Source organism: Oncorhynchus gorbuscha, linkage group LG02 (assembly GCF_021184085.1).
Source record: "Oncorhynchus gorbuscha isolate QuinsamMale2020 ecotype Even-year linkage group LG02, OgorEven_v1.0, whole genome shotgun sequence".
NCBI classification, from domain to species: domain Eukaryota; kingdom Metazoa; phylum Chordata; class Actinopteri; order Salmoniformes; family Salmonidae; genus Oncorhynchus; species Oncorhynchus gorbuscha.
Window position 1 is genome coordinate 2577561 of NC_060174.1, and position 27089 is coordinate 2604649.

A 27089-nucleotide genomic window follows, 5' to 3' on the forward strand; every position below is an offset into this window, starting at 1 on the left:
AGTGGGTTAACTGCCTGTTCAGGGGCAGGATGACAGATTTGTACCTTGTCAGCTCGGGGGTTTGAACTCGCAACCTTCCGGTTACTAGTCGAACGCTCTAACCACTAGGCTACCCTGCCGCCCCATTATGATAATTAACTCATTATTAGTAGGCTATTTACTTTCCATTTTGTACACCAATTGAATTGGGGTTTATGTTATGTCCAGCCTTAATACGAATGATGATGTTATGTAACATGCTGTAAAGGGCCTGATACCGGTAACATTGTAGTGAAGTTGCATTTACGTCAGTTTACCAGTTATTTATTTAACTAAATATTAGTGGGTTGAGTTGTCCGTCGTCATCATAGGGGTTATGGAAAAGGGGCCATATATTCCCTTGGACGGAGGCCCCCCTCTGGTCTGAAATAGCCCCCTCCACTGTAGGGAATCATCTCGAATATCTTCTGGGGGAGAGGATCATTGTTGGTTAAGGGCTTCTAAATAAGCATTTCACTGTGAGGTCTACTACACCTGTTGTATTCAGCATTTCACTGTAAGGTCTACTACACCTGTTGTATTCAGCATTTCACTGTAAGGTCTACTACACCTGTTGTAATTCAGCATTTCACTGTAAGGTCTACTACACCTGTTGTATTCAGCATTTCACTGTGAGGTCTACTACACCTGTTGTATTCAGCATTTCACTGTGAGGTCTACTACACCTGTTGTATTCAGCATTTCACTGTGAGGTCTACTACACCTGTTGTATTCAGCATTTCACTGTGAGGTCTACTACACCTGTTGTATTCATCATTTCACTGTAAGGTCTACTACACCTGTTGTATTCAGCATTTCACTGTGAGGTCTACTACACCTGTTGTATTCAGCATTTCACTGTAAGGTCTACTACACCAGTTGTATTCAACATTTCACTGTGAGGTCTACTACACCTGTTGTATTCAGCATTTCACTGTGAGGTCTACTACACCTGTTGTATTCAGCATTTCACTGTAAGGTCTACTACACCTGTTGTATTCAGCATTTCACTGTAAGGTCTACTACACCTGTTGTATTCAGCATTTCACTGTGAGGTCTACTACACCTGTTGTATTCAGCATTTCACTGTGAGGTCTACTACACCTGTTGTATTCAACATTTCACTGTGAGGTCTACTACACCTGTTGTATTCAGCATTTCACTGTAAGGTCTACTACACCTGTTGTATTCAGCATTTCACTGTGAGGTCTATTACACCTGTTGTATTCAGCATTTCACTCTGAGGTCTACTACACCTGTTGTATTCAGCATTTCACTGTGAGGTCTACTACACCTGTTGTATTCAGCATTTCACTGAGGTCTACTACACCTGTTGTATTCAGCATTTCACTTAAGGTCTACTACACCTGTTGTATTCAGCATTTCATGAGGTTTACACCTGTTGTATTCAGCATTTCACTGTGAGGTTTCACCTGTTGTATTCAGCATTTCACTGTGAGGTCTACTACACCTGTTGTATTCAGATTTCACTGTGAGGTCTACTACACCTGTTGTATTCAGCATTTCACTGTGAGGTCTACTACACCTGTTGTATTCAGATTTAATCTGAGGTCTAACACCTGTTGTATTCAGCATTTCACTGTGAGGTCTACTACACCTGTTGTATTCAGCATTTCACTGTGAGGTCTATTACACCTGTTGTATTCAGCAGTTTCACTGTGAGGTCTACTACACCTGTTGTATTCAGCATTTCACTCTGAGGTCTACTACACCTGTTGTATTCAGCATGATTTCACTGTGAGGTCTATTACACCTGTTGTATTCAGCATTTCACTGTGAGGTCTAACACCTGTTGTATTCAGCATTTCACTGTGAGGTCTACTACAGCTGTTGTATTCAGCATTTCACTGTGAGGTCTATTACACCTGTTGTATTCAGCATTTCACTGTGAGGTCTACTCACCTGTTGTATTCAGCATTTCACTGTGAGGTCTACTACACCTGTTGTATTCAGCATTTCACTCTGAGGTCTACTACACCTGTTGTATTCAGCATTTCACTGTGAGGTCTACTACACCTGTTGCATTTCACTGTCATGATTTACACCTGTTGTATTCAGCATTTCACTGTAAGGTTTCAGTAGTATTCAGCATTTCATTAAGGTTTACTACTCCTGTTGTATTCAGCATTTAATCTGGGTCTAAACCTGTTGTATTCAGCATTTCACTTAGGTCTACATACACCTGTTCTATTCATGATTTCACTGTGCTACATTACGTCTCTCCTGTCATGATTTATCTACTACACCTGTTGTATTCAGCATTTCACTGTAAGGTCTACTACACCTGTTGTATTGATTTAACTGTAAGGTCTAAACACCTGTTTTGTATTCAGCATTTCACTTAGGTCTACTACACCTGTTGTATTCAGATTTAATCTGTAAAGGTCTGTTTTCACCTAGTTTGTATTCAGCATTTCACTGTCATGGTTTACTACACCTGTTGTTTCAACATTTCACTGTGAGGTCTCTCCTGTTGTATTCAGATTTAATCTGGGTAAACACCTGTTGTATTCAGCATTTCACTGTAAGGTCTACTCCTGTTGTATTGCATTTAATCTGAGGTCTACTACACCTGTTGTATTCAGCATTTCACTGTGAGGTCTACTACACCTGTTGTATTCAGCATTTCACTGAGGTCTACTACACCTGTTGTATTCAGCATTTCACTGTAAGGTCTACTACACCTGTTGTATTCAGCATTTCACTGTGAGGTCTACTACACCTGTTGTATTCAGCATTTCACTGTGAGGTCTACTACACCTGTTGTATTCAGATTTAATCTGGGTCTAAAGGCCTGTTGTATTCAGCATTTCACTTGAGGTCTACATTACCTGTTGTATTCAGATTTACTCTGAGGTCTAACACCTGTTGTATTCAGCATTTCACTGTACAGGTCTACTACACCTGTCATGATTTAATCTGGGTCTAACACCTGTTGTATTCAGCATTTCACTTAGGTCTATTACACCTGTTGTATTCAGATTTAATCTGGGTCTACTACACCTGTTGTATTCAGATTTCACTGTGAGGTCTCTACACCTGTTCATGATTTCACTCTGAGGTCTATTACACCTGTTGTATTCAGCATTTCACTTGAGGTCTACTACACCTGTTGTATTCAGCATTTCACTGTGAGGTCTACTACAGCTGTTGTATTCAGCATTTCACTGTGAGGTCTATTACACCTGTTGTATTCAGCATTTCACTGTGAGGTCTATGATTTACACCTGTTGTATTCAGCATTTCACTGTGAGGTCTACTACACCTGTTGTATTCAGCATTTCACTGTGAGGTCTACTACACCTGTTGTATTCAGCATTTCACTGTGAGGTCTACTACACCTGTTGCATTTCACTGTGAGCTCTACTACACCTGTTGTATTCAGCATTGAACTGTAAGGTCTACGCCTAGTCACCTGTTGTATTCAGCATTTCACTGTAAGGTTTACTACACCTGTTGTATTCAGCATTTCACTGGGCAGAGGTCTATTACACCTGTTGTATTCAGAATTTCACTGTAAGGTCTACTACACCTGTTGTGTTCAGCATTTCACTGTGAGGTCTACTACACCTGTTGTATTCAGCATTTCACTGTAAGGTCTACTACACCTGTTGTGTTCAGCATTTCACTAAAAGGTCTACTACACCTGTTGTATTCAGCATTTCACTGTAAGGTCTACTACACCTGTTGTATTCAGCATTTCACTGTAAGGTCTACTACACCTGTTGTGTTCAGCATTTCACTGTAAGGTCTACTACACCTGTTGTATTCAGCATTTCACTGTAAGGTCTACTACACCTGTTGTATTCAGCATTTCACTGTAAGGTCTACTACACCTGTTGTATTCAGCATTTCCACTGTAAGGTCTACTACACCTGTTGTATTCAGCATTTCCACTGTAAGGTCTACTACACCTGTTGTATTCAGCATTTCACTGTGAGGTCTACTACACCTGTTGTATTCAGCATTTCACTGTGAGGTCTACTACACCTGTTGTATTCAGCATTTCACTGTGAGGTCTACTACACCTGTTGTATTCAGCATTTCACTGTAAGGTCTACTACACCTGTTGTATTCAGCATTTCACTGTGAGGTCTGACACCTCATGTATTCAGCATTCAGCATGTATTCGATTTGATTTAATCTGGGTAAAGGCCTGTTTTCAGTAGATTAGGCTACATTACGTCTCTCCTGTCATGATTTAATCTGGGTAAAGGCCTGTTTTCAGTAGATTAGGCTACATTACGTCTCTCCTGTCATGATTTAATCTGGGTAAAGGCCTGTTTTCAGTAGATTAGGCTACATTATCTCTCCTGTCATGATTTAATCTGGGTAAAGGCCTGTTTTCAGTAGATTGCTACATTACGTCTCTCCTGTCATGATTTAATCTGGGTATTTAGGCCTGTTTTCAGTAGTTTAGGCTACAGTCTCTCCTGTCATGATTTAATCTGGGTAAAGGCCTGTTTTCAGTAGATTAGGCTACATTACGTCTCTCCTGTCATGATTTAATCTGGGTAAAGGCCTGTTTTCAGTAGATTAGGCTAGGCATTTATATCTCCTGTCATGATTTAATCTGGGTAAAGGCCTGTTTTCAGTAGATTAGGCTACATTACGTCTCTCCTGTCATGATTTAATCTGGGTAAAGGCCTGTTTTTAGTAGATTAGGCTACATTACGTCTCTCCTGTCATGATTTAATCTGGGTAAAGGCCTTTTTTCAGTAGATTAGGCTACATTGGTCTCTCCTGTCATGATTTAATCTGGGTAAAGGCCTGTTTTCAGTATATTAGGCTACATTACGTCTCTCCTGTCATGATTTAATCTGGGTAAAGGCCCATTTTCAGTAGATTAGGCATTTACGTCTCTCCTGTCATGATTTAATCTGGGTAAAGGCCTGTTTTCAGTAGATTAGCACATTCGTCTCTCCTGTCATGATTTAATCTAGTAAAGGCCTGTTTTCAGTAGATTAGGCTACATTACGTCTCTCCTGTCATGATTTAATCTCACAGGCCTTTTTTCTAGTATAAACTGGGTGGTCTCTGTCATGATTTAATCTGGGTAAAGGCCTGTTTTCAGTAGATTAGGCACATTATATCTCCTGTCATGATTTAATCTGGGTAAAGGCCTGTTTTCGGTAGAAGGCTACATTACGTCATTCATGACGCCGCATCTAGTATGAAAACATACGTCAACGCCCCTGTCATTGAATGTCTGCAACAGCATATTATGGGATGTGATGCAAATATTTCTGAGAAAAAACACAGAAAACACATTTGACTTTGTTTGAATGGTTTTGTGCCCTGAAAATAGGATCTGTAAAAATAATAAATCAAAAAAAGATGATATATTTAACACAGACAACAAAAATTCTAGTGATATTGGCCTGGCCAATTGCCGTAACCTCAGACTCCTGAATGCTAAACCAGACAGAATGAACAGTGGTCATTTATATTCTAGTCAATGTTCTGGGTGGCAGCATCAGAATGACCCGTTGTCAACCATCTGGTTTTGTACATGGAGCGCTAGGGGCAGGATTTATAGACCTTTCTAGTAGGAACTGGTGTGGCTGTAAGAAACACTGACACAAAATGTCCTCTACAGATCGAGATCCTCCCCAGTCTGAACTCATGTAACTCATCTAAACATGTCCATATTTACGCTCCACATTCACACAGGTCATTTCAAAAGGGTCTCAACAGTGACACATTTTCTACGTTTACGTCAACTCAATTTATATTTTTGTATAAACTTGAGTTGCAGTCAGTTAGCCTTCTCTTCTCTACTCACAGTTTAACATGGACCGGGCCAATGCAGAGGAATTCCTGGAAGTTTACAAGGGGTTTATATTCTGAGTATGGGAATATTTTGACATTTCAACACAGTCTGTAAACTATGTAAATATGCTAATTTATTCATACCACTGCGTGAAGGCACTCACACCTTTGCACAAGCACACAGGCATTTATATTCTAGTATAAACTGGGTGGTTCGAGCCCTGAATGCTAACAGCCATATATATTCTAGTATAAACTGGGTGGTTCGAGCCTTGAATGCTGACAGCCATATTCTAGTATATCACAGGCATTTATATTCTAGTATAAACTGGGTGGTTCGAGCCCTGAATGCTAACAGCCATATTCTAGTATATCACAGGCATTTATATTCTAGTATAAACTGGGTGGTTCGAGCCCTGAATGCTAACAGCCATATTCTAGTATACCACAGGCATTTATATTCTAGTATAAACTGGGTGGTTCGAGCCCTGAATGCTAACAGCCATATCAGACCGTATATCACAGGCATTTATATTCTAGTATAAACTGGGTGGTTCGAGCCCTGAATGCTGACAGACATATTCTAGTATACCACAGGCATTTATATTCTAGTATAAACTGGGTGGTTCGAGCCTTGAATGCTGACAGACATATTCTAGTATATCACAGGCATTTATATTCTAGTATAAACTGGGTGGTTCGAGCCCTGAATGCTAACAGCCATATTCTAGTATACCACAGGCATTTATATTCTAGTATAAACTGGGTGGTTCGAGCCCTGAATGCTGACAGCCATATTCTAGTATATCACAGGCATTTATATTCTAGTATAAACTGGGTGGTTCGAGCCCTGAATGCTAACAGCCATATTCTAGTATATCACAGGCATTTATATTCTAGTATAAACTGGGTGGTTCGAGCCCTGAATGCTGACAGACATATTCTAGTATACCACAGGCATTTATATTCTAGTATAAACTGGGTGGTTCGAGCCCTGAATGCTGACAGCCATATTCTAGTATATCACAGGCATTTATATTCTAGTATAAACTGGGTGGTTCGAGCCCTGAATGCTGACAGCCATATTCTAGTATATCACAGGCATTTATATTCTAGTATAAACTGGGTGGTTCGAGCCCTGAATGCTAACAGCCATATCAGACCGTATATCACAGGCATTTATATTCTAGTATAAACTGGGTGGTTCGAGCCCTGAATGCTGACAGACATATTCTAGTATACCACAGGCATTTATATTCTAGTATAAACTGGGTGGTTCGAGCCCTGAATGCTGACAGCCATATTCTAGTATACCACATGCTGAGGCAATTTATTTTAATGCTGAGGCAATGTCTTTTTTTTTTTTAATCTTAGATGCTGTTTTACTCACTGATACATGGTAGTTATACAGGGAATAGATATACCTTCGCTCTGGTAGACATTTTGTCTTTGTATCATATATATGTGTATCCTTCTCAATCGCCTATAAAAGAGCCATTCTCCCCCTGGAAGTCTGTCTGTTGCCAGAGGTGTTGAGGGTAGGGGACCTTGTCCGTTGCCTTGGAAACCAAACACATCACCATTTAGACTGCTCTGATCTGATCTCTGTTCCGAGAAACAGATTGCGTCCCAAACAGGGTAGGAAATTAACACCCAGCCAAATGCTGGTAGATTTAGAGATCGGCTGGTAGAATGTCTATTCTTATCAGCCACATTGGCAGGTGGTTACACAGAGCATCTGGGAGCAGTTCGTTTTAACAAATCCCATTGGTAGGTGGTCACACAGAGCATCTGGGAGCAGTTCGTTTTAACAAATCCCATTGGCAGGTGGTCACACAGAGCATCTGGGAGCAGTTGGTTTTAACAAATCCCATTGGCAGCTGGTTACACAGAGCATCTGGGAGCAGTTCGTTTTAACAAATCCCATTGGCAGGTGGTCACACAGAGCATCTGGGAGCAGTTCGTTTTAACAAATCCCATTGGCAGCTGGTTACACAGAGCATCTGGGAGCAGTTTGTTTTAACAAATCCCATTGGCAGCTGGTCACACAGAGCATCTGGGAGCAGTTCGTTTTAACACATCCCATTGGCAGGTGGTCACACAGAGCATCTGGGAGCAGTTCGTTTTAACAAATCCCATTGGCAGCTGGTCACACAGAGCATCTGGGAGCAGTTCGTTTTAACACATCCCATTGGCAGCTGGTCACACAGAGCATCTGGGAGCAGTTCGTTTTAACACATCCCATTGGCAGCTGGTCACACAGAGCATCTGGGAGCAGTTTGTTTTAACACATCCACAGAATGTGGCTGGTGGACCAGAAAGTACATGTCCCACCCTGGTCCCTATTCGGTGCATTACATTTGACCAGTGCCCATAGGGAATAGGCACCATTCTCTCTGGCACCATTCCCTCCGGCACCATTCTCTCTGGCACCATTCCCCCCGGCACCATTCCCTCTGGCACCATTCCCTCCGGCACCATTCTCTCCGGCACCATTCCCTCCGGCACCATTCTCTCTGGCACCATTCCCTCCGGCACCATTCTCTCTGGCACCATTCTCTCTGGCACCATTCCCTCCGGCACAATTCTCTCTGGCACCATTCCTTCCGGCACCATTCTCTCTGGCACCATTCCCTCCGGCACCATTCTCTCCGGCACCATTCTCTCCGGCACCATTCCCTCCGGCACCATTCTCTCCGGCACCATTTTACCTGTTCACCTTTATACCTTTGTTTTTACACTGCTACTACTTGCTGTTTATTGTCTATGCAAATTACCTCGACTAAACTGTACCCCTGCACATTGACTCGGTACCGGTATCCCCTGTATAAAGCCTCGTTATTGTTATGTAATTTTGTTGTTACTTTTTGGTTTTATTTAATTGATTTATTTTCACTTTTAGTTTATTTAGTAAATATTTTAAAGGTATTTAAGCCTTTAAACTTTGGTTGTGTGGCTCAAAAGAAGACTATATATGAACAATACCAAGCCATTTTTTTTTTTTTTTTTTTTTTTTTTTTTGCCCGCTTTGAGGACAATACAGTGCCACTGACACGGCCTGCAACGGAAACATGCAGTCTCTCCTTCACTGCAATGGTGGTAAGACATTTAAACGTGTTAACCCTCGCAAGGCTGCAGGCCCAGACGGCATCCCCAGCCGCCCTCCGAGCATGCGCAGACCAGCTGGCCGGTGTGTTTACGGACATATTCAATCAATCCCTATACCAGTCTGCTGTTCCCACATGCTTCAAGAGGGCCACCATTGTTCCTGTTCCCAAGAAAGCTAAGGTAACTGAGCTAAACGACTACCGCCCGTAGCACTCACTTCCGTCATCATGAAGTGCTTTGAGAGACTAGTCAAGGACCATATACCTCCACCCTACCTGACACCCTAGACCCACTCCAATTTGCTTACCGCCCAAATAGGTCCACAGACGATGCAATCTCAACCACACTGCACACTGCCCTAACCCACCTGGACAAGAGGAATACCTATGTGAGAATGCTGTTCATCGACTACAGCTCGGCATTCAACACCAAGTACCCTCCAAGCTCGTCATCAAGCTCGAGACCCTGGGTCTCGACCCCGCCCTGTGCAACTGGGTACTGGACTTCCTGACGGGCCGCCCCAGGTGGTGAGGGTAGGCAACAACATCTCCTCCCCGCTGATCCTCAACACAGGGCCCCACTGGGTGCAGTTCTGAGCCCTCTCCTGTACTCCCTGTTCATCCCACTGCGTGGCCAGGTGGTCAACTCAATCATCAAGTTTGGGACGACACAACAGTGGTAGGCTTGATTACCAATCCCATTGGCAGACGGCCTACAGGGAGGAGGTGAGGGTTTTGGAGTGTGGTGTCAGGAAGGCAGAAATAACCTCACACTCAACGTCAACAAAACTAAGGAGATGATTGTGGACTTCAGGAAACAGCAGAGGGAACACCCCCTATCCACATCGATGGAACAGTAGTGGAGAGGTAGCTGTTTTAAGTTCCTCGGCATACACATCACAGACAAACTGAATTGGTCCACTCACACTGACAGCGTCGTGAAGAAGGCGCAGCATTACATTTATTCAACCTCAGGAGGCTGAAAAAATTCGGCTTGTCACCAAAAGCACTCACAAACTTCTACAGATGCACAATCGAGAGCATCCTGGCGGGCTGTATCACCGCCTGGTACGGCAACTGCTCCGCCCTCAACCGTAAGGCTCTCCAGAGGGTAGTGAGGACTGCATTCAACGCATCACCGGGGGCAAACTACCTGCCCTCCAGGACACCACACCACCCGTTGTTACAGGAAGGCCATAAAGATCATCAAGGACATCAACCATTCCGAACCACTGCCTGTTCACCCCGCTATCATCCAGAAGGCGAGGTCAGTACAGGTGCATCAAAGCTGGGACCGAGAGACTGAAAAACAGCTTCTATCTCAAGGCCATCAGACTGTTAAATAGCCACCACTAACATTGAGTGGCTGCTCCAACACACTGTCATTGACACTGACCCAACTCCAGCCATTTTAATAATGGGAATTGATGGAAATGATGTAAATATATCACTAGCCACTTTAAACAATGCTACCTTATATAATGTTACTTACCCTACATTATTAATCTCATATGCATATGTATATACTGTACTCTACAACATCGACTGCATCCTTATGTAACACATGTATCACTAGCCACTTTAACTATGCCACTTTGTTTACTTTGTCTACACACTCATCTCATATGTATATACTGTACTCGATACCATCTACTGTATGCTGCTCTGTACCATCACTCATTCATATATCCTTATGTACATGTTATTATCCCCTTACACTGTGTATAAGACAGTAGTTTTGGAATTGTTAGTTAGATTACTTGTTGGTTATCACTGCATTGTCGGAACTAGAAGCACAAGCATTTCGCTACACTCGCATTAACATCTGCTAACCATGTGTATGTGACAAATAAAATTTGATTTGATTTGATTTGATTTGAACCACTTATATTAGCATTTTATCATTTTAAAAAACTATGGAAGTCAATGCACTCCAATGCAGCTAAGCTAACTGTTGTGAGTCTTTCTACAGAACATGGTGGCAGAGCTATGTTCTGGACCCTGCATGGCCCTGGAGATCAGAGGGACTGATGCCCCGAAGACCTTCAGGGAGTTCTGTGGACCAGCTGATCCAGTGAGTTACTTTTCACATCATCCACGTGTTCTGACCCATCTGCTCCCTGTGCTTTACACGTGTAACTCAACAGGGGATACACGTCAAGTATTTAGCACCTCTAGTTAGCATTGGCTACCTCTAACTAGCATGTTAGCAGATACCCACAGACTTCCAGTCATTGCACTAACGGTAGTTAGCATTGGCTACCTCTAACTAGCATGTTAGCAGATACCCACAGACTTCCAGTCATTGTACTAACGGTAGTTAGCATTGGCTACCTCTAACTAGCATGTTAGCAGATACCCACAGACTTCCAGTCATTGCACTAACGGTAGTTAGCATTGGCTACCTCTAACTAGCATGTTAGCAGATACCCACAGACTTCAGTCATTGCACTAACGATAGTTAGCTTTGGCTACCTCTAACTAGCATGTTAGCAGATACCCACAGACTTCCAGTCATTGCACTAACGGTAGTTAGCATTGGCTACCTCTAACTAGCATGTTAGCAGATACCCACAGACTTCCAGTCATTGCACTAATGGTAGTTAGCATTGGCTACCTCTAACTAGCATGTTAGCAGATACCCACAGACTTCCAGTCATTGCACTAACGGTAGTTAGCATTGGCTACCTCTAACTAGCATGTTAGCAGATACCCACAGACTTCCAGTCATTGCACTAACGATAGTTAGCATTGGCTACCTCTAACTAGCATGTTAGCAGATACCCACAGACTTCCAGTCATTGCACTAACGATAGTTAGCATTGGCTACCTCTAACTAGCATGTTAGCAGATACCCACAGACTTCAGTCATTGCACTAACGATAGTTAGCTTTGGCTACCTCTAACTAGCATGTTAGCAGATACCCACAGACTTCCAGTCATTGCACTAACGATAGTTAGCATTGGCTTCACAATATTGAGCAGTATCTGACCCTGACCCCTACCCTAACCGGGTTCATATCCAAATCCAACCCTCCCCTCTGATACATCACACTCTTTACCTTCTTTGAGCCCACACCTCTCTTTGTCCTGTTTAGTCTATTGTTATTGTTATTATTATAATATCAAACAATAAAATTGAAAAAAAAATTGAAAACAAAAAACCCATCAATCTGATATCATGTACCTATCAATGTCTATCCAAAACAATATGGTGCCAGTGCCCTAACGATTCATATCCTGTTATTACACATCACGCAGGATTTGAATGGCACGAGCCAATCGTTGAGCAGTGTTGAGTGTCACGTGACATGGCAAACATTTAACACTTTAATTTGACTGCCCTGTGAACTTCTCTGTAACATGCTTCATAAGTCCTAACTAACTACTGTTGCAGATCGAACTAACAGGAAGGCAAGACAAAGTGATCGTGAGTTTATTGTTCCAACTCAACGGGGGGGGGGGGGGGGGGGGGGGTTGGGGGGGGGTTGGCCTGTATCCATTATGGACAAAAGTCATGAGGGAATAAGCTGCCATTTGGGACACACCCTAGGGGAGTGAATGGCATTGTCTGTGGTCTTCATCGTCATGGTAACAGCTGTGTAGGGGAGTGAATGGCATTGTCTGTGGTCTTCATCGTCATGGTAACAGCTGTGTAGGGGAGTGAATGGCGTTGTCTGTGGTCTTCATCGTCATGGTAACAGCTGTGTAGGGGAGTGAATGGCGTTGTCTGTGGTCTTCATCGTCATGGTAACAGCTGTGTAGGGGAGTGAATGGCATTGTCTGTGGTCTTCATCGTCATGGTAACAGCTGTGTAGGGGAGTGAATGGCGTTGTCTGTGGTCTTCATCATGGTAACATGGTGAACAGCATGGTGTGTAGGGGAGTGAATGGCGTTGTCTGTGGTCTTCATCGTCATGGTAACAGCTGTGTAGGGGAGTGAATGGCATTGTCTGTGGTCTTCATTGTCATGGTAACAGCTGTGTAGGGGAGTGAATGGCGTTGTCTGTGGTCTTCATTGTCATGGTAACAGCTGTGTAGGGGAGTGAATGGCATTGTCTGTGGTCTTCATTGTCATGGTAACAGCTGTGTAGGGGTGTGAATGGCGTTGTCTGTGGTCTTCATCGTCCAGGTAACAGCTGTGTAGGGGAGTGAATGACATTGTCTGTGGTCTTCATTGTCATGGTAACAGCTGTGTAGGGGAGTGAATGGCGTTGTCTGTGGTCTTCATTGTCATGGTAACAGCTGTGTAGGGGAGTGAATGGCATTGTCTGTGGTCTTCATTGTCATGGTAACAGCTGTGTAGGGGAGTGAATGGCATTGTCTGTGGTCTTCATTGTCCAGGTAACAGCTGTGTAGGGGAGTGAATGGCGTTGTCTGTGGTCTTCATTGTCATGGTAACAGCTGTGTAGGGGAGTGAATGGCATTGTCTGTGGTCTTCATCGTCCAGGTAACAGCTGTGTAGGGGAGTGAATGGCGTTGTCTGTGGTCTTCATCGTCCAGGTAACAGCTGTGTAGGGGAGTGAATGGCGTTGTCTGTGGTCTTCATTGTCATGGTAACAGCTGTGTAGGGGAGTGAATGGCATTGTCTGTGGTCTTCATTGTCATGGTAACAGCTGTGTAGGGGAGTGAATGGCGTTGTCTGTGGTCTTCATTGTCATGGTAACAGCTGTGTAGGGGAGTGAATGGCGTTGTCTGTGGTCTTCATTGTCATGGTAACAGCTGTGTAGGGGAGTGAATGGCGTTGTCTGTGGTCTTCATTGTCATGGTAACAGCTGTGTAGGGGAGTGAATGGCGTTGTCTGTGGTCTTCATTGTCATGGTAACAGCTGTGTAGGGGAGTGAATGGCATTGTCTGTGGTCTTCATTGTCATGGTAACAGCTGTGTAGGGGAGTGAATGGCATTGTCTGTGGTCTTCATTGTCATGGTAACAGCTGTGTAGGGGAGTGAATGGCGTTGTCTGTGGTCTTCATTGTCATGGTAACAGCTGTGTAGGGGAGTGAATGGCATTGTCTGTGGTCTTCATTGTCATGGTAACAGCTGTGTAGGGGAGTGAATGGCATTGTCTGTGGTCTTCATTGTCATGGTAACAGCTGTGTAGGGGAGTGAATGGCGTTGTCTGTGGTCTTCATTGTCATGGTAACAGCTGTGTAGGGGAGTGAATGGCATTGTCTGTGGTCTTCATTGTCATGGTAACAGCTGTGTAGGGGAGTGAATGGCATTGTCTGTGGTCTTCATCGTCATGGTAACAGATGTGTAGAGGAGTGAATGGCATTGTCTGTGGTCCTCATCGTCATGGTAACAGATGTGTAGAGGAGTGAATGGCATTGTCTGTGGTCCTCATCGTCATGGTAATAGATGTGTAGAGGAGTGAATGGCATTGTCTGTGGTCCTCATCGTCATGGTAATAGATGTGTAGGAGAATGAATAGGTAATCAACAACACAGTATGGTGTCATTAGGTTTCACATCACCAACACACAGGCACAGCTCTGCAGCACACAGATCCACACACACACACACACACACACACACACACACACACACACACACACACACACACACACACACACACACACACACACACACACACACACACACACACACACACACACACACACACACACACACACACACACACACACACTTGCACCAAATGCTTCAATAATTAAGGCAATAAATGTCAGATATGAGCTTGTGAGCGAGAGAGATATTTCAGTGCAGGTATACAGCCACTATCTCAGTGTGAATTGAAACAGCCGTCCTCTATTGTTGGTAGTTCAGAGCATAGTGGGATGTGGGCCTTCCTCAGAGGTCATCTGTCTGTCTCTGTCTGTCTCTCTCTCGGTCTCTCTCTCTCTCGGTCTCTCTATGTCTGTCTCTCTATGTCTGTCTCTCTATGTCTGTCTCTCTATGTCTCTCTCTCTCTATGTCTCTCTCTCTATGTCTCTCTATCTATGTCTGTCTCTCTATGTCTGTCTCTCTAGAGAGTCAGTCGTAGCCTCTGTGCGCTCTCCTCTCCTCGGCCCTGATGTAGCAGACTAGTCTGACCTTTTTTTTCATAGAGGTCATATCAAGACGAGCTATGAAATGAAATCTGGCACCTTTTTATAAAGGTCACATTAAGACAGGAAATACAATCTGCATATCAAAGCATAATGTCAGATGCTGACAATACATGCAATTATCCCAGAACTGAATGGACTGCCCTATTTCTATTCAACATGATAACACGCCTAGAAATGAGGATCACAGATTCAATTCATATTAAAACGAAGACAGACCGACACAAGGTTGTTGTTTTTTCTAGGTTGTAGGTTGACCAAGTTGTATGGGAGAAAGAGCTTAGCTTTCACTTTAAGAGCAGAAGACTGTCTTGAGAGAGCTACCGACAGTCAAAGTCCACAGCTACGACCTTGCCGAACTCTCTCTGCAAGTCTGTACTTGTGACCTCACTAGTCTGCGTAGTATACACATAGTGTATACACATAGTGTATACTACGCAATCATACAGTAATTATTATGATTAGGTCTACATTCTGTCCACCAAAAAATCTATGTCTACAAGCTAAAAGAGATTACTATTCATAAACTAAGAGTTTACTAAGAGTTTACTATTCATAAACTAAACTAAGAGCTTACTATTCATAAACTAAGAGATTACTATTCATAAACTAAGAGCTGACTATTCATAAACTAAACTAAGAGTTTACTATTCATAAACTAAGAGTTTACTAAGAGTTTACTATTCATAAACTAAGAGTTTACTAAGAGTTTACTATTCATAATCTAAACTAAGAGTTTACTATTCATGAACTAAGAGTTTACTAAGAGTTTACTATTCATAAACTAAGAGCTTACTATTCATAAACTAAACTAAGAGCTTACTATTCATAAACTGAACTAAGAGTTTACTATTCATAAACTAATAGTTTACTATTCATAAACTAAGAGCTGACTATTCATAAACTAAACTAAGAGCTTACTATTCATAAACTAAACTAAGAGCTTACTATTCATAAACTAAACTAAGAGATTACTATTCATAAACTAAGAGTTTACTATTCATAAACTAAACTAAGAGTTTACTATTCATAAACTAAACTAAGAAATTACTATTCATAAACTAAGAGTTTACTATTCATAAACTAAGAGTTTACTATTCATAAACTAAGAGTTTACTATTCATAAACTAAGAGTTTACTATTCATAAACTAAACTAAGATCTTACTATTCATAAACTAAGAGTTTACTATTCATAAACTAAACTAAGAGATTACTATTCATAAACTAAACTAAGAGTTTACTATTTATAAACTAAACTAAGAGTTTACTATTTATAAACTAAGAGTTTACTAAGAGCTTACTATTCATAAACTAAGCTTACTATTCATAAACTAAACTAAGATTTTACTATTCATAAACTAAACTAAGAGTTTACTATTCATAAACTAAGAATTTACTATTCATAAACTAAACTAAGAGTTTACTATTCATAAACTAAGAGCTTACTATTCATAAACTAAGAGTTTACTATTCATAAACTAAACTAAGAGATTACTATTCATAAACTAAACTAAGAGATTACTATTCATAAACTAAGAGTTTACTATTCATAAACTAAGAGTTTACTATTCATAAACTAAGAGTTTACTAAGAGTTTACTATTCATAATCTAAACTAAGAGTTTACTATTCATAAACTAAGTTTACTAAGAGTTTACTATTCATAAACTAAAAGTTTACTATTCATAAACTAAACTAAGAGTTTACTATTCATAAACTGAACTAAGTTTACTATTCATAAACTAATAGTTTACTATTCATAAACTAAGAGCTGACTATTCATAAACTAAACTAAGAGAGCTTACTATTCATAAACTAAACTAAGAGCTTACTATTCATAAACTAAACTAAGAGATTACTATTCATAAACTAAGAGTTTACTATTCATAAACTAAACTAAGAGTTTACTATTCATAAACTAAACTAAGAGTTTACTATTCATAAACTAAGAGTTTATTATTCATAAACTAAGAGTTTACTATTCATAAAAGTTTACTATTCATAAACTAAGAGTTTACTATTCATAAACTAAACTAGAGCTTACTATTCATAAACTAAGAGTTTACTATTCATAAACTAAACTAAGATTACTATTCATAAACTAAACTAAGAGTTTACTATTTATAAACTAAACTAGAGTTTACTATTTATAAACTAAGAGTTTACTAAGAGCTTACTATTCATAAACTAAGAGTTACTATTCATAAACTAAACTAAGATTTTACTATTCATAAACTAAACTAAGAGTTTACTATTCATAAACTAAGAATTTACTATTCATAAACTAAACTAAGAGTTTACTATTCATAAACTAAGAGCTTACTATTCATAAACTAAGAGTTTACTATTCATAAACTAAACTAAGAGCTTACTATTCATAAACTAAACTAAGAGATTACTATTCATAAACTAAGAGTTTACTATTCATAAACTAAGAGTTTACTATTCATAAACTAAGAATTTACTATTCATAAACTAAACTAAGAGTTTACTATTCATAAACTAAGAGTTTACTATTCATAAACTAAGAGTTTACTATTCATAAACTAAGATTCATAAACTAAGAGTTTACTATTCATAAACTAAGAGCTTACTATTCATAAACTAAGAGTTTACTATTCATAAACTAAACTAAGAGTTTACTATTCATAAACTAAACTAAGAGCTTACTATTCATAAACTAAGAGTTTACTATTCATAAACTAAGAGCTTACGATTCATAAACTAAGAGTTTATTATTCATAAACTAAGAGTTTATTATTCATAAACTAAGAGTTTACTATTCATAAACTAAACTAAGAGTTTACTATTCATAAACTAAACTAAGAGTTTACTATTCATAAACTAAACTAAGATTTTACTATTCATAAACTAAACTAAGAGTTTACTATTCATAAACTTAGAGTTTACTATTCATAAACTAAGAGCTTAGGATTCATAAACTAAGAGTTTATTATTCATAAACTAAGAGTTTATTATTCATAAACTAAGAGTTTACTATTCATAAACTAAACTAAGAGTTTACTATTCATAAACTAAACTAAGAGTTTACTATTCATAAACTAAACTAAGATTTTACTATTCATAAACTAAACTAAGAGTTTACTATTCATAAACTAAGAATTTACTATTCATAAACTAAACTAAGAGTTTACTATTCATAAACTAAACTAAGAGTTTACTATTCATAAACTAAGAGTTTACTATTCATAAACTAAGAGCTTACTATTCATAAACTAAGAGTTTACTATTCATAAACTAAACTAAGAGTTTACTATTCATAAACTAAGAGTTTACTATTCATAAACTAAGAGCTTACTATTCATAAACTAAGAGTTTACTATTCATAAACTAAACTAAGAGTTTACTATTCATAAACTAAACTAAGAGTTTACTATTCATAAACTAAACTAAGAGTTTACTATTCATAAACTAAACTAAGAGTTTACTATTCATAAACTAAACTAAGAGTTTACTATTCATAAACTAAACTAAGAGTTTACTATTCAAAAACTAAGAGTTTACTATTCATAAACTAAACTAAGAGCTTACTATTCATAAACTAAGAGCTTACTATTCATAAACTAAACTAAGAGATTACTATTCATAAACTAAGAGCTTACTATTCTCTGCACCCTGTCTACAGAGGAGACTTATTTTTATTTTACACCACCCCTAGTGGTTAGAGTGTTGGACTAGTAACCAGCAGGTAGCCTAGTGGTTAGGGCGTTGGACTAGTAACCAGCAGGTAGCCTAGTGGTTAGAGTGTTGGACTAGTAACCAGCAGGTAGCCTAGTGATTAGGGCGTTGGACTAGTAACCAGCAGGTAGCCTAGTGGTTAGGGCGTTGGACTAGTAACCAGCAGGTAGCCTAGTGGTTAGGGCGTTGGACTAGTAACCAGCAGGTAGCCTAGTGGTTAGGGCGTTGGACTAGTAACCAGCAGGTAGCCTAGTGGTTAGGGCGTTGGACTAGTAACCAGCAGGTAGCCTAGTGGTTAGGGCGTTGGACTAGTAGCCAGCAGGGTAGCCTAGTGATTTGGGCATAGGACTAGTAACCAGCAGGTAGACTAGTGGTTAGAGCGTTGGACTAGTAACCAGCAGGGAGCCTAGTGGTCAGAGCGTTGGACTAGTAACCAGCAGGTAGTCTAGTGGTTAGAGCGTTGGACTAGTAACCAGCAGGGAGCCTAGTGGTTAGAGCGTTGGACTAGTAACCAGCAGGTAGCCTAGTGGTTAGAGCGTTGGACTAGTAACCAGCAGGGAGCCTAGTGGTTAGGGTGTTGGACTAGTAACCAGCAGGTAGCCTAGTGGTTAGGGCGTTGGACTAGTCTTCACTAGCCAGCTAGCACGTAGTCTTCACTAGCCAGCTAGCTAACGTCCACTGATTAGCTGCACTGGGAAAACTATTACACTCAACTGAACGACTTGATTAGTTTAGTGTTAGCTAGCTACATAGCTGTCTTTGCTGTCTTCGTATCATCGTATCCAAGATAATTGTGTTGTTTAGGTTTAGAGTGTGTAGTCTTAGAGTGATTATCTTAATTTACCGAGGTTAGCTAGCCAGCTATTTGTCGTCCTTAACGTAGGTGACTCTGCTAGCTAGCCAACAGCTAGCCAACGCTAGCCAACGTCTTCTGTATAGAACTCAACTACCCGGTCGCATTCACAGGTTGTATCACATTTTCACTTCATTTCATTACAGTACAACGGTTTGATTTGTTTGATCGTAGCTAGCTACTTAGCTAGCTACATAGCCGTCTTTGTATCGAAGATAATTGTGTAGTCTAGAGCGATTTTCTAGGTTCGCTAGCCATCTATTGTCGTTCTTTTAACGCAACGTAACGTAAACAACACTGCTAGCTAGCCTGCTAGCCCCGAATAGCAACACTGCAGAAACTATTACACTCAACGGAACGACTTGATTAGTGTAGTGTCAACAATGCACCCACTGCCAGCTGGCCTACTTCAGCAGTACTGTATCATTTTAATCATTTTAGTCAATAAGATTCTTGCTACGTAGCTTAACTTTCTGAACATTCGAGACGTGTAGTCCACTTGTCATTCCAATCTCCTTTGCATTAGCGTAGCCTCTTCTGTAGCCTGTCAACTATGTGTCTGTTTATCCCTGTTCTCTCCTCTCTGCACAGACCATACAAACGCTCCTCACCGCGTGGCCGCGGCCACCCTACTCTGGTGGTCCCAGCGCGCACGACCCACGTGGAGTTCCAGGTCTCCGGTAGCCTCTGGAACTGCCAATCTGCGGTCAACAAGGCAGAGTTCATCTCAGCCTATGCCTCCCTCCAGTCCCTCGACTTCTTGGCACTGACGGAAACATGGATCACCACAGACAACACTGCTACTCCTACTGCTCTCTCTTCGTCCGCCCACGTGTTCTCGCACACCCCGAGAGCGTCTGGTCAGCGGGGTGGTGGCACCGGGATCCTCATCTCTCCCAAGTGGTCATTCTCTCTTTCTCCCCTTACCCATCTGTCTATCGCCTCCTTTGAATTCCATGCTGTCACAGTTACTAGCCCTTTCAAGCTTAACATCCTTATCATTTATCGCCCTCCAGGTTCCCTCGGAGAGTTCATCAATGAGCTTGATGCCTTGATAAGCTCCTTTCCTGAGGACGGCTCACCTCTCACAGTTCTGGGCGACTTTAACCTCCCCACGTCTACCTTTGACTCTTTCCTCTCTGCCTCCTTCTTTCCACTCCTCTCCTCTTTTGACCTCACCCTCTCACCTTCCCCCCTACTCACAAGGCAGGCAATACGCTCGACCTCATCTTTACTAGATGCTGTTCTTCCACTAACCTCATTGCAACTCCCCTCCAAGTCTCCGACCACTGCCTTGTATCCTTTTCCCTCTCGCTCTCATCCAACACCTCCCACACTGCCCCTACTCGGATGGTATCGCGCCGTCCCAACCTTCGCTCTCTCTCCCCCGCTACTCTCTCCTCTTCCATCCTATCATCTCTTCCCTCCGCTCAAACCTTCTCCCACCTATCTCCTGATTCTGCCTCCTCAACCCTCCTCTCCTCCCTCTCTGCATCCCTTGACTCTCTATGTCCCCTATCCTCCAGGCCGGCTCGGTCCTCCCTCCCGCTCCGTGGCTCGATGACTCATTGCGAGCTCACAGAACAGGGCTCCGGGCAGCCGAGCGGAAATGGAGGAAAACTCGCCTCCCTGCGGACCTGGCATCCTTTCACTCCCTCCTCTCTACATTTTCCTCCTCTGTCTCTGCTGCTAAAGCCACTTTCTACCACGCTAAATTCCAAGCATCTGCCTCTAACCCTAGGAAGCTCTTTGCCACCTTCTCCTCCCTCCTGAATCCTCCGCCCCCTCCCCCCCTCCTCCCTCTCTGCAGATGACTTCGTCAACCATTTTGAAAAGAAGGTCGACGACATCCGATCCTCGTTTGCTAAGTCAAACGACACCGCTGGTTCTGCTCACACTGCCCTACCCTGTGCTCTGACCTCTTTCTCCCCTCTCTCTCCAGATGAAATCTCGCGTCTTGTGACGGCCGGCCGCCCAACAACCTGCCCGCTTGACCCTATCCCCTCCTCTCTTCTCCAGACCATTTCCGGAGACCTTCTCCCTTACCTCACCTCGCTCATCAACTCATCCCTGACCGTTGGCTACGTCCCTTCCGTCTTCAAGAGAGCGAGAGTTGCACCCCTTCTGAAAAAACCTACACTCGATCCCTCCGATGTCAACAATTACAGACCAGTATCCCTTCTTTCTTTTCTCTCCAAAACTCTTGAACGTGCCGTCCTTGGCCAGCTCTCCCGCTATCTCTCTCTGAATGACCTTCTTGATCCAAATCAGTCAGGTTTCAAGACTAGTCATTCAACTGAGACTGCTCTCCTCTGTATCACGGAGGCGCTCCGCACTGCTAAAGCTAACTCTCTCTCCTCTGCTCTCATCCTTCTAGATCTATCGGCTGCCTTCGATACTGTGAACCATCAGATCCTCCTCTCCACCCTCTCCGAGTTGGGCATCTCCGGCGCGGCCCACGCTTGGATTGTGTCCTACCTGACAGGTCGCTCCTACCAGGTGGCGTGGCGAGAATCTGTCTCCTCACCACGCGCTCTCACCACTGGTGTCCCCAGGGCTCTGTTCTTGGCCCTCTCCTATTCTCGCTATACACCAAGTCACTTGGCTCTGTCATAACCTCACATGGTCTCTCTTATCATTGCTATGCAGACGACACACAATTAATCTTCTCCTTTCCCCCTTCTGATGACCAGGTGGCGAATCGCATCTCTGCATGTCTGGCAGACATATCAGTGTGGATGACGGATCACCACCTCAAGCTGAACCTCTGCAAGACGGAGCTGCTCTTCCTCCCCGGGAAGGACTGCCCGTTCCATGATCTCGCCATCACGGTTGACAACTCCATTGTGTCCTCCTCCCAGAGCGCCAAGAACCTTGGCGTGATCCTGGACAACACCCTGTCGTTCTCAACTAACATCAAGGCGGTGGCCCGTTCCTGTAGGTTCATGCTCTACAACATCCGCAGAGTACGACCCTGCCTCACACAGGAAGCGGCGCAGGTCCTAATCCAGGCACTTGTCATCTCCCGTCTGGATTACTGCAACTCGCTGTTGGCTGGGCTCCCTGCCTGTGCCATTAAACCCCTTCAACTCATCCAGAACGCCGCAGCCCGTCTGGTGTTCAACCTTCCCAAGTTCTCTCACGTCACCCCGCTCCTCCGTTCTCTCCACTGGCTTCCAGTTGAAGCTCGCATCCGCTACAAGACCATGGTGCTTGCCTACGGAGCTGTGAGGGGAACGGCACCTCAGTACCTCCAGGCTCTGATCAGGCCCTACACCCAAACAAGGGCACTGCGTTCATCCACCTCTGGCCTGCTCGCCTCCCTACCACTGAGGAAGTACAGCTCCCGCTCAGCCCAGTCAAAACTGTTCGCTGCCCTGGCCCCCCAATGGTGGAACAAACTCCCTCACGACGCCAGGACAGCGGAGTCAATCACCACCTTCCGGAGACACCTGAAACCCCACCTCTTTAAGGAATACCTAGGATAGGTTAAGTAATCCCTCTCACCCCACCCCCCCTAAGTTTTAGATGCACTATTGTTAAGTGACTGTCCCACTGGATGTCATAAGGTGAATGCACCAATTTGTAAGTCGCTCTGGATAAGAGCGTCTGCTAAATGACTTAAATGTATGTAAATGTACAAGCAGCTCCTTCCCTTTCCCCTCCGTATCTCCCTCACCCAGTTGTGTCCCGATCGCTCTACATCGACGCGCTGTGTGCCAACAGGAATAAGGGCCTATAAAAACGGATCTAACTGATGGGATACATTCCTTGTCAAATCACAACCTTTTTATCACAAATTGGAAATGGACTGGTTGACTAAAGTAGGGAAATATGTATGCCAACATTGAGCTGCACTTTTGAAATAAATGTCAATTACATTTTTGCGTTATTTTTTCGCTTCGGTTACTTTGCGATTGACATCTAGTTACCGCAGCCACAGAGTCAAAATTGGCGACATATCGTAAAAATTCCTGAAAACAAAAATGTGCTTTAAGGGTTAAAAACAGAAAGTAAGAAATTATAGAAATGGGCTTTTAACATTGCGGCTGTGGTGACTAACATTAGTGACGACCCTACTTTGCAAACCACTAGTGGCATTTAGAATTGATCAGCTATTACCCGCTAAATATAGACAGGTTCCACACTGAAAATATGCAAAAACATTAGTTTGATAAAGTTAAAGAGCGTATTTTCATCAATCATTCATCCCAGGCCTACTCACCAGACAGATGTCTTGGCCATAATTCATCCCTATGCAGTGTTCACTGTAGAATTGGTCACCCGTTTCCAAGGTACAGGCCAAAAAATAAACTAAATCAAACATCTGTTTATCAAAAAAGATTTTGGTTTGTTACCCTGAACTCAACTCAACATATTGAGGCCCTTTTCAAATGATCCCTCTGTGAGATTAACTGTTCCAGCCGGGAGATACACATCTCTTCTCTCTGTTCAAATGTATTTATAAAACCCTTTGTACATCAGCTGATATCTCAAAGTACTGTACAGAAACCCAGCCTAAAACCCCAAACAGCAAGCAATGCAGGTGTTGAAGCACGTTGGCTCGGAAAAACTCCCTAGAAAGGCCAAAACCTAGGAAGAAACCTAGAGAGGAACCGGGCTATGAGGGGTGGCCAGTCCTCTTTTGGCTGTGCCAGGTGGAGATTATAACAGAACATGGCCAAGATGTTCAAATGTTCATAAATGACCAGCAGGGTCAGATAATAATAATCACAGTGGTTGTAGAGGGTGCAGCAAGTCAGCACCTCAGGAGTAAATGTCAGTTGGCTTTTCATAGCTGATCATTCAGAGTATCTCTACCGCTCCTACTGTCTCTAGAGAGTTGAAAACAGCAGGTCTGGGACAGGTAGCACGTCCGGTGAACAGGTCAGGGTCCCATAGCCGCAGGCAGAACAGTTGAAACTGGAGCAGCAGCACGGCCAGGTGAACAGGTCAGGGTTCTGTTGTCTTTTATTCTGTTATATTACATCATGTTTTCACTATCAAATAAAGTAGTTGTTTTGACTGTGATAAGGGCTCGGGGAAATAATAGTATCTTGTCTGCTACATTAACAAAACAAGGCTAGGACGTTGCACAGCAAGGGCCACACTGATATATATATATATATATATTTGTAATGTTTATGATAAATTAGGCAGATTGTTGCTCACTTTTTTATATATATATCACTGCTGAGGTTTTTAACCTTTTGAAGAGTGCGTTCTACGATATAATATAACCAGTTGATATTAAATCAAATTCAATTTGAATTGTCACATACACGTGGTTAGCAGATGTTAATGGTCACATACACATGGTTAGCAGATGTTAATGGTCACGTACACATGGTTAGCAGATGTTATTGGTCACATGGTTAGCAGATGTTAATGGTCACATACACATGGTTAGCAGATGTTATTGGTCACATGGTTAGCAGATGTTAATGGTCACGTACACATGGTTAGCAGATGTTAATGGTCACATACACATGATTAGCAGATGTTAATGGTCACATGGTTAGCAGATGTTAATGGTCACATACACATGGTTAATAGATGTTATTGGTCACATACACATGGTTAGCAGATGTTAATGGTCACATACACATAGTTAGCAGATGTTAATGGTCACGTACACATGGTTAGCAGATGTTAATGTGAGTGTAGCGAAATGCTTGTGCTTCTAGTTCCGACAATGCAGTAATAACCAACGAGTAATCTAACTAACAATTCCACAACAACTACCTTATACACACAAGTGTAAAGGGATAAAGATTATGTACATAAAGATATATGAATGAGTGATGGTACAGAACGGCATAGGCAAGATGCAGTAGATGGTATCGAGTACAGTATATACATATGAGATGAGTAATGTAGGGTATGTAAACAAGATGCAGTAGATGGTATAGAGTACAGTATATACATATGAGATGAGTAATGTAGGGTATGTAAACATAAAAGTGGCATAGTTCTGCACTGTGGTGTCACTGCACTGTGGTGTCACTGCACTGTGGTGTCACTAATGTGGTGTCACTAATGTGGTGTCACTGCACTGTGATGTCACTAGAATGTATGCACACATGACTGTAAGTCGCTTTGGATAAAAGCGTCTGCTAAATGGCATATATTATTATTATTATTATTACTGTGGTGTCACTCTACTCTGGTGTCACTGCACTGTGGTGTCACTCTACTCTGGTGTCACTGCACTGTGGTGTCACTCTACTCTGGTGTCACTCTACTCTGGTGTCACTGCACTGTGGTGGCACTCTACTGTGGTGTCACTGCACTGTGGTGTCACTCTACTGTGGTGTCACTGCACTGTGGTGTCACTGAACTGTGGTGTCACTACTGTGATGTGCTTCTACACCTGCATTGCTTGCTGTTTGGGGTTTTAGGCTGGGTTTCTGTACTGCACTTTGAGATATCAGCTGATGTACGAAGGGCTTTATAAATACATTTGATTTGATTTGATGTCACTCTACTTTGGTTTCACTCTACTGTGGTGTCACTGCACTGTGGTGTCACTAATGTGGTGTCACTAATGTGGTGTCACTGCACTGTGATGTCACTCTAGAATGTATGCACACATGACTGTAAGTCGCTTTGGATAAAAGTGTCTGCTAAATGGCATATATTATTATTATTATTATTACTGTGGTGTCACTCTACTCTGGTGTCACTGCACTGTGGTGTCACTCTACTCTGGTGTCACTGCACTGTGGTGTCACTCTACTCTGGTGTCACTCTACTCTGGTGTCACTGCACTGTGGTGTCTCTCTACTGTGGTGGCACTCTACTGTGGTGTCACTGCACTGTGGTGTCACACTACTGTGGTGTCACTCTACTGTGGTGTCACTGCACTGTGGTGTCACTGAACTGTGGTGTCACTGCGGTGTGGTGTACCTACTGTGGTGTCACTCTACTGTGGTGTCACTCTACTGTGGTGTCACTGCACTGTGGTGTCACACTACTGTGGTGTCACTCTACTGTGGTGTCACTCTACTGTGGTGTCACTCTACTGTGGTGTCACTGCACTGTGGTGTCACACTACTGTGGTGTCACTGCACTGTGGTGTCACTCTACTGTGGTGTCACTGACAAGTGGTATCACTACTGTGGTGTCACTACTGTGGTGTCTCTACTGTGGTGTCACTACTGTGATGTCACTCTACTGTGGTGTCACTCTACTGTGGTGTCTCTGTGCTGTGGTGTCACTCTACTGTGGTATCACTCTACTGTGGTATCACTCTACTGTGGTGTCACTGCACTGGGGTGTCTGCACTGTGGTGTCACTCTACTGTAATGTCACTCTACTGTAATGTCACTCTACTGTGGTGTCACTTCACTGTGGTGTCGCTCTACTGTGGTGTCACTCTACTGTGGTGTCACTCTACTGTGGTGTCACTCTACTGTAATGTCACTCTACTGTCGTGTCATTTCACTGTGGTGTCACTCTACTGTGGTGTCACTACTGTGGTGACACTGCACTGTGGTGTCACTACTGTGGTGTCACTCTACTGTGGTGTCACTACTGTGGTGTCACTCTACTGT

General features: G+C 42.4%; 1 protein-coding gene across 2 annotated transcripts in view; it reads left to right on the top strand.

Annotated features, from left to right (window-relative positions):
* Positions 1–27089, top strand: part of nme7 (NME/NM23 family member 7) — a 119478-nt gene that overhangs the window by 67290 nt on the left and 25099 nt on the right. For both annotated transcript variants that reach the window (XM_046299640.1, XM_046299641.1), the window contains one exon: positions 10891–10992. In XM_046299640.1, the coding sequence (XP_046155596.1) occupies positions 10891–10992 (102 nt within the window). The remainder of the gene's footprint in view (positions 1–10890; positions 10993–27089) is intronic.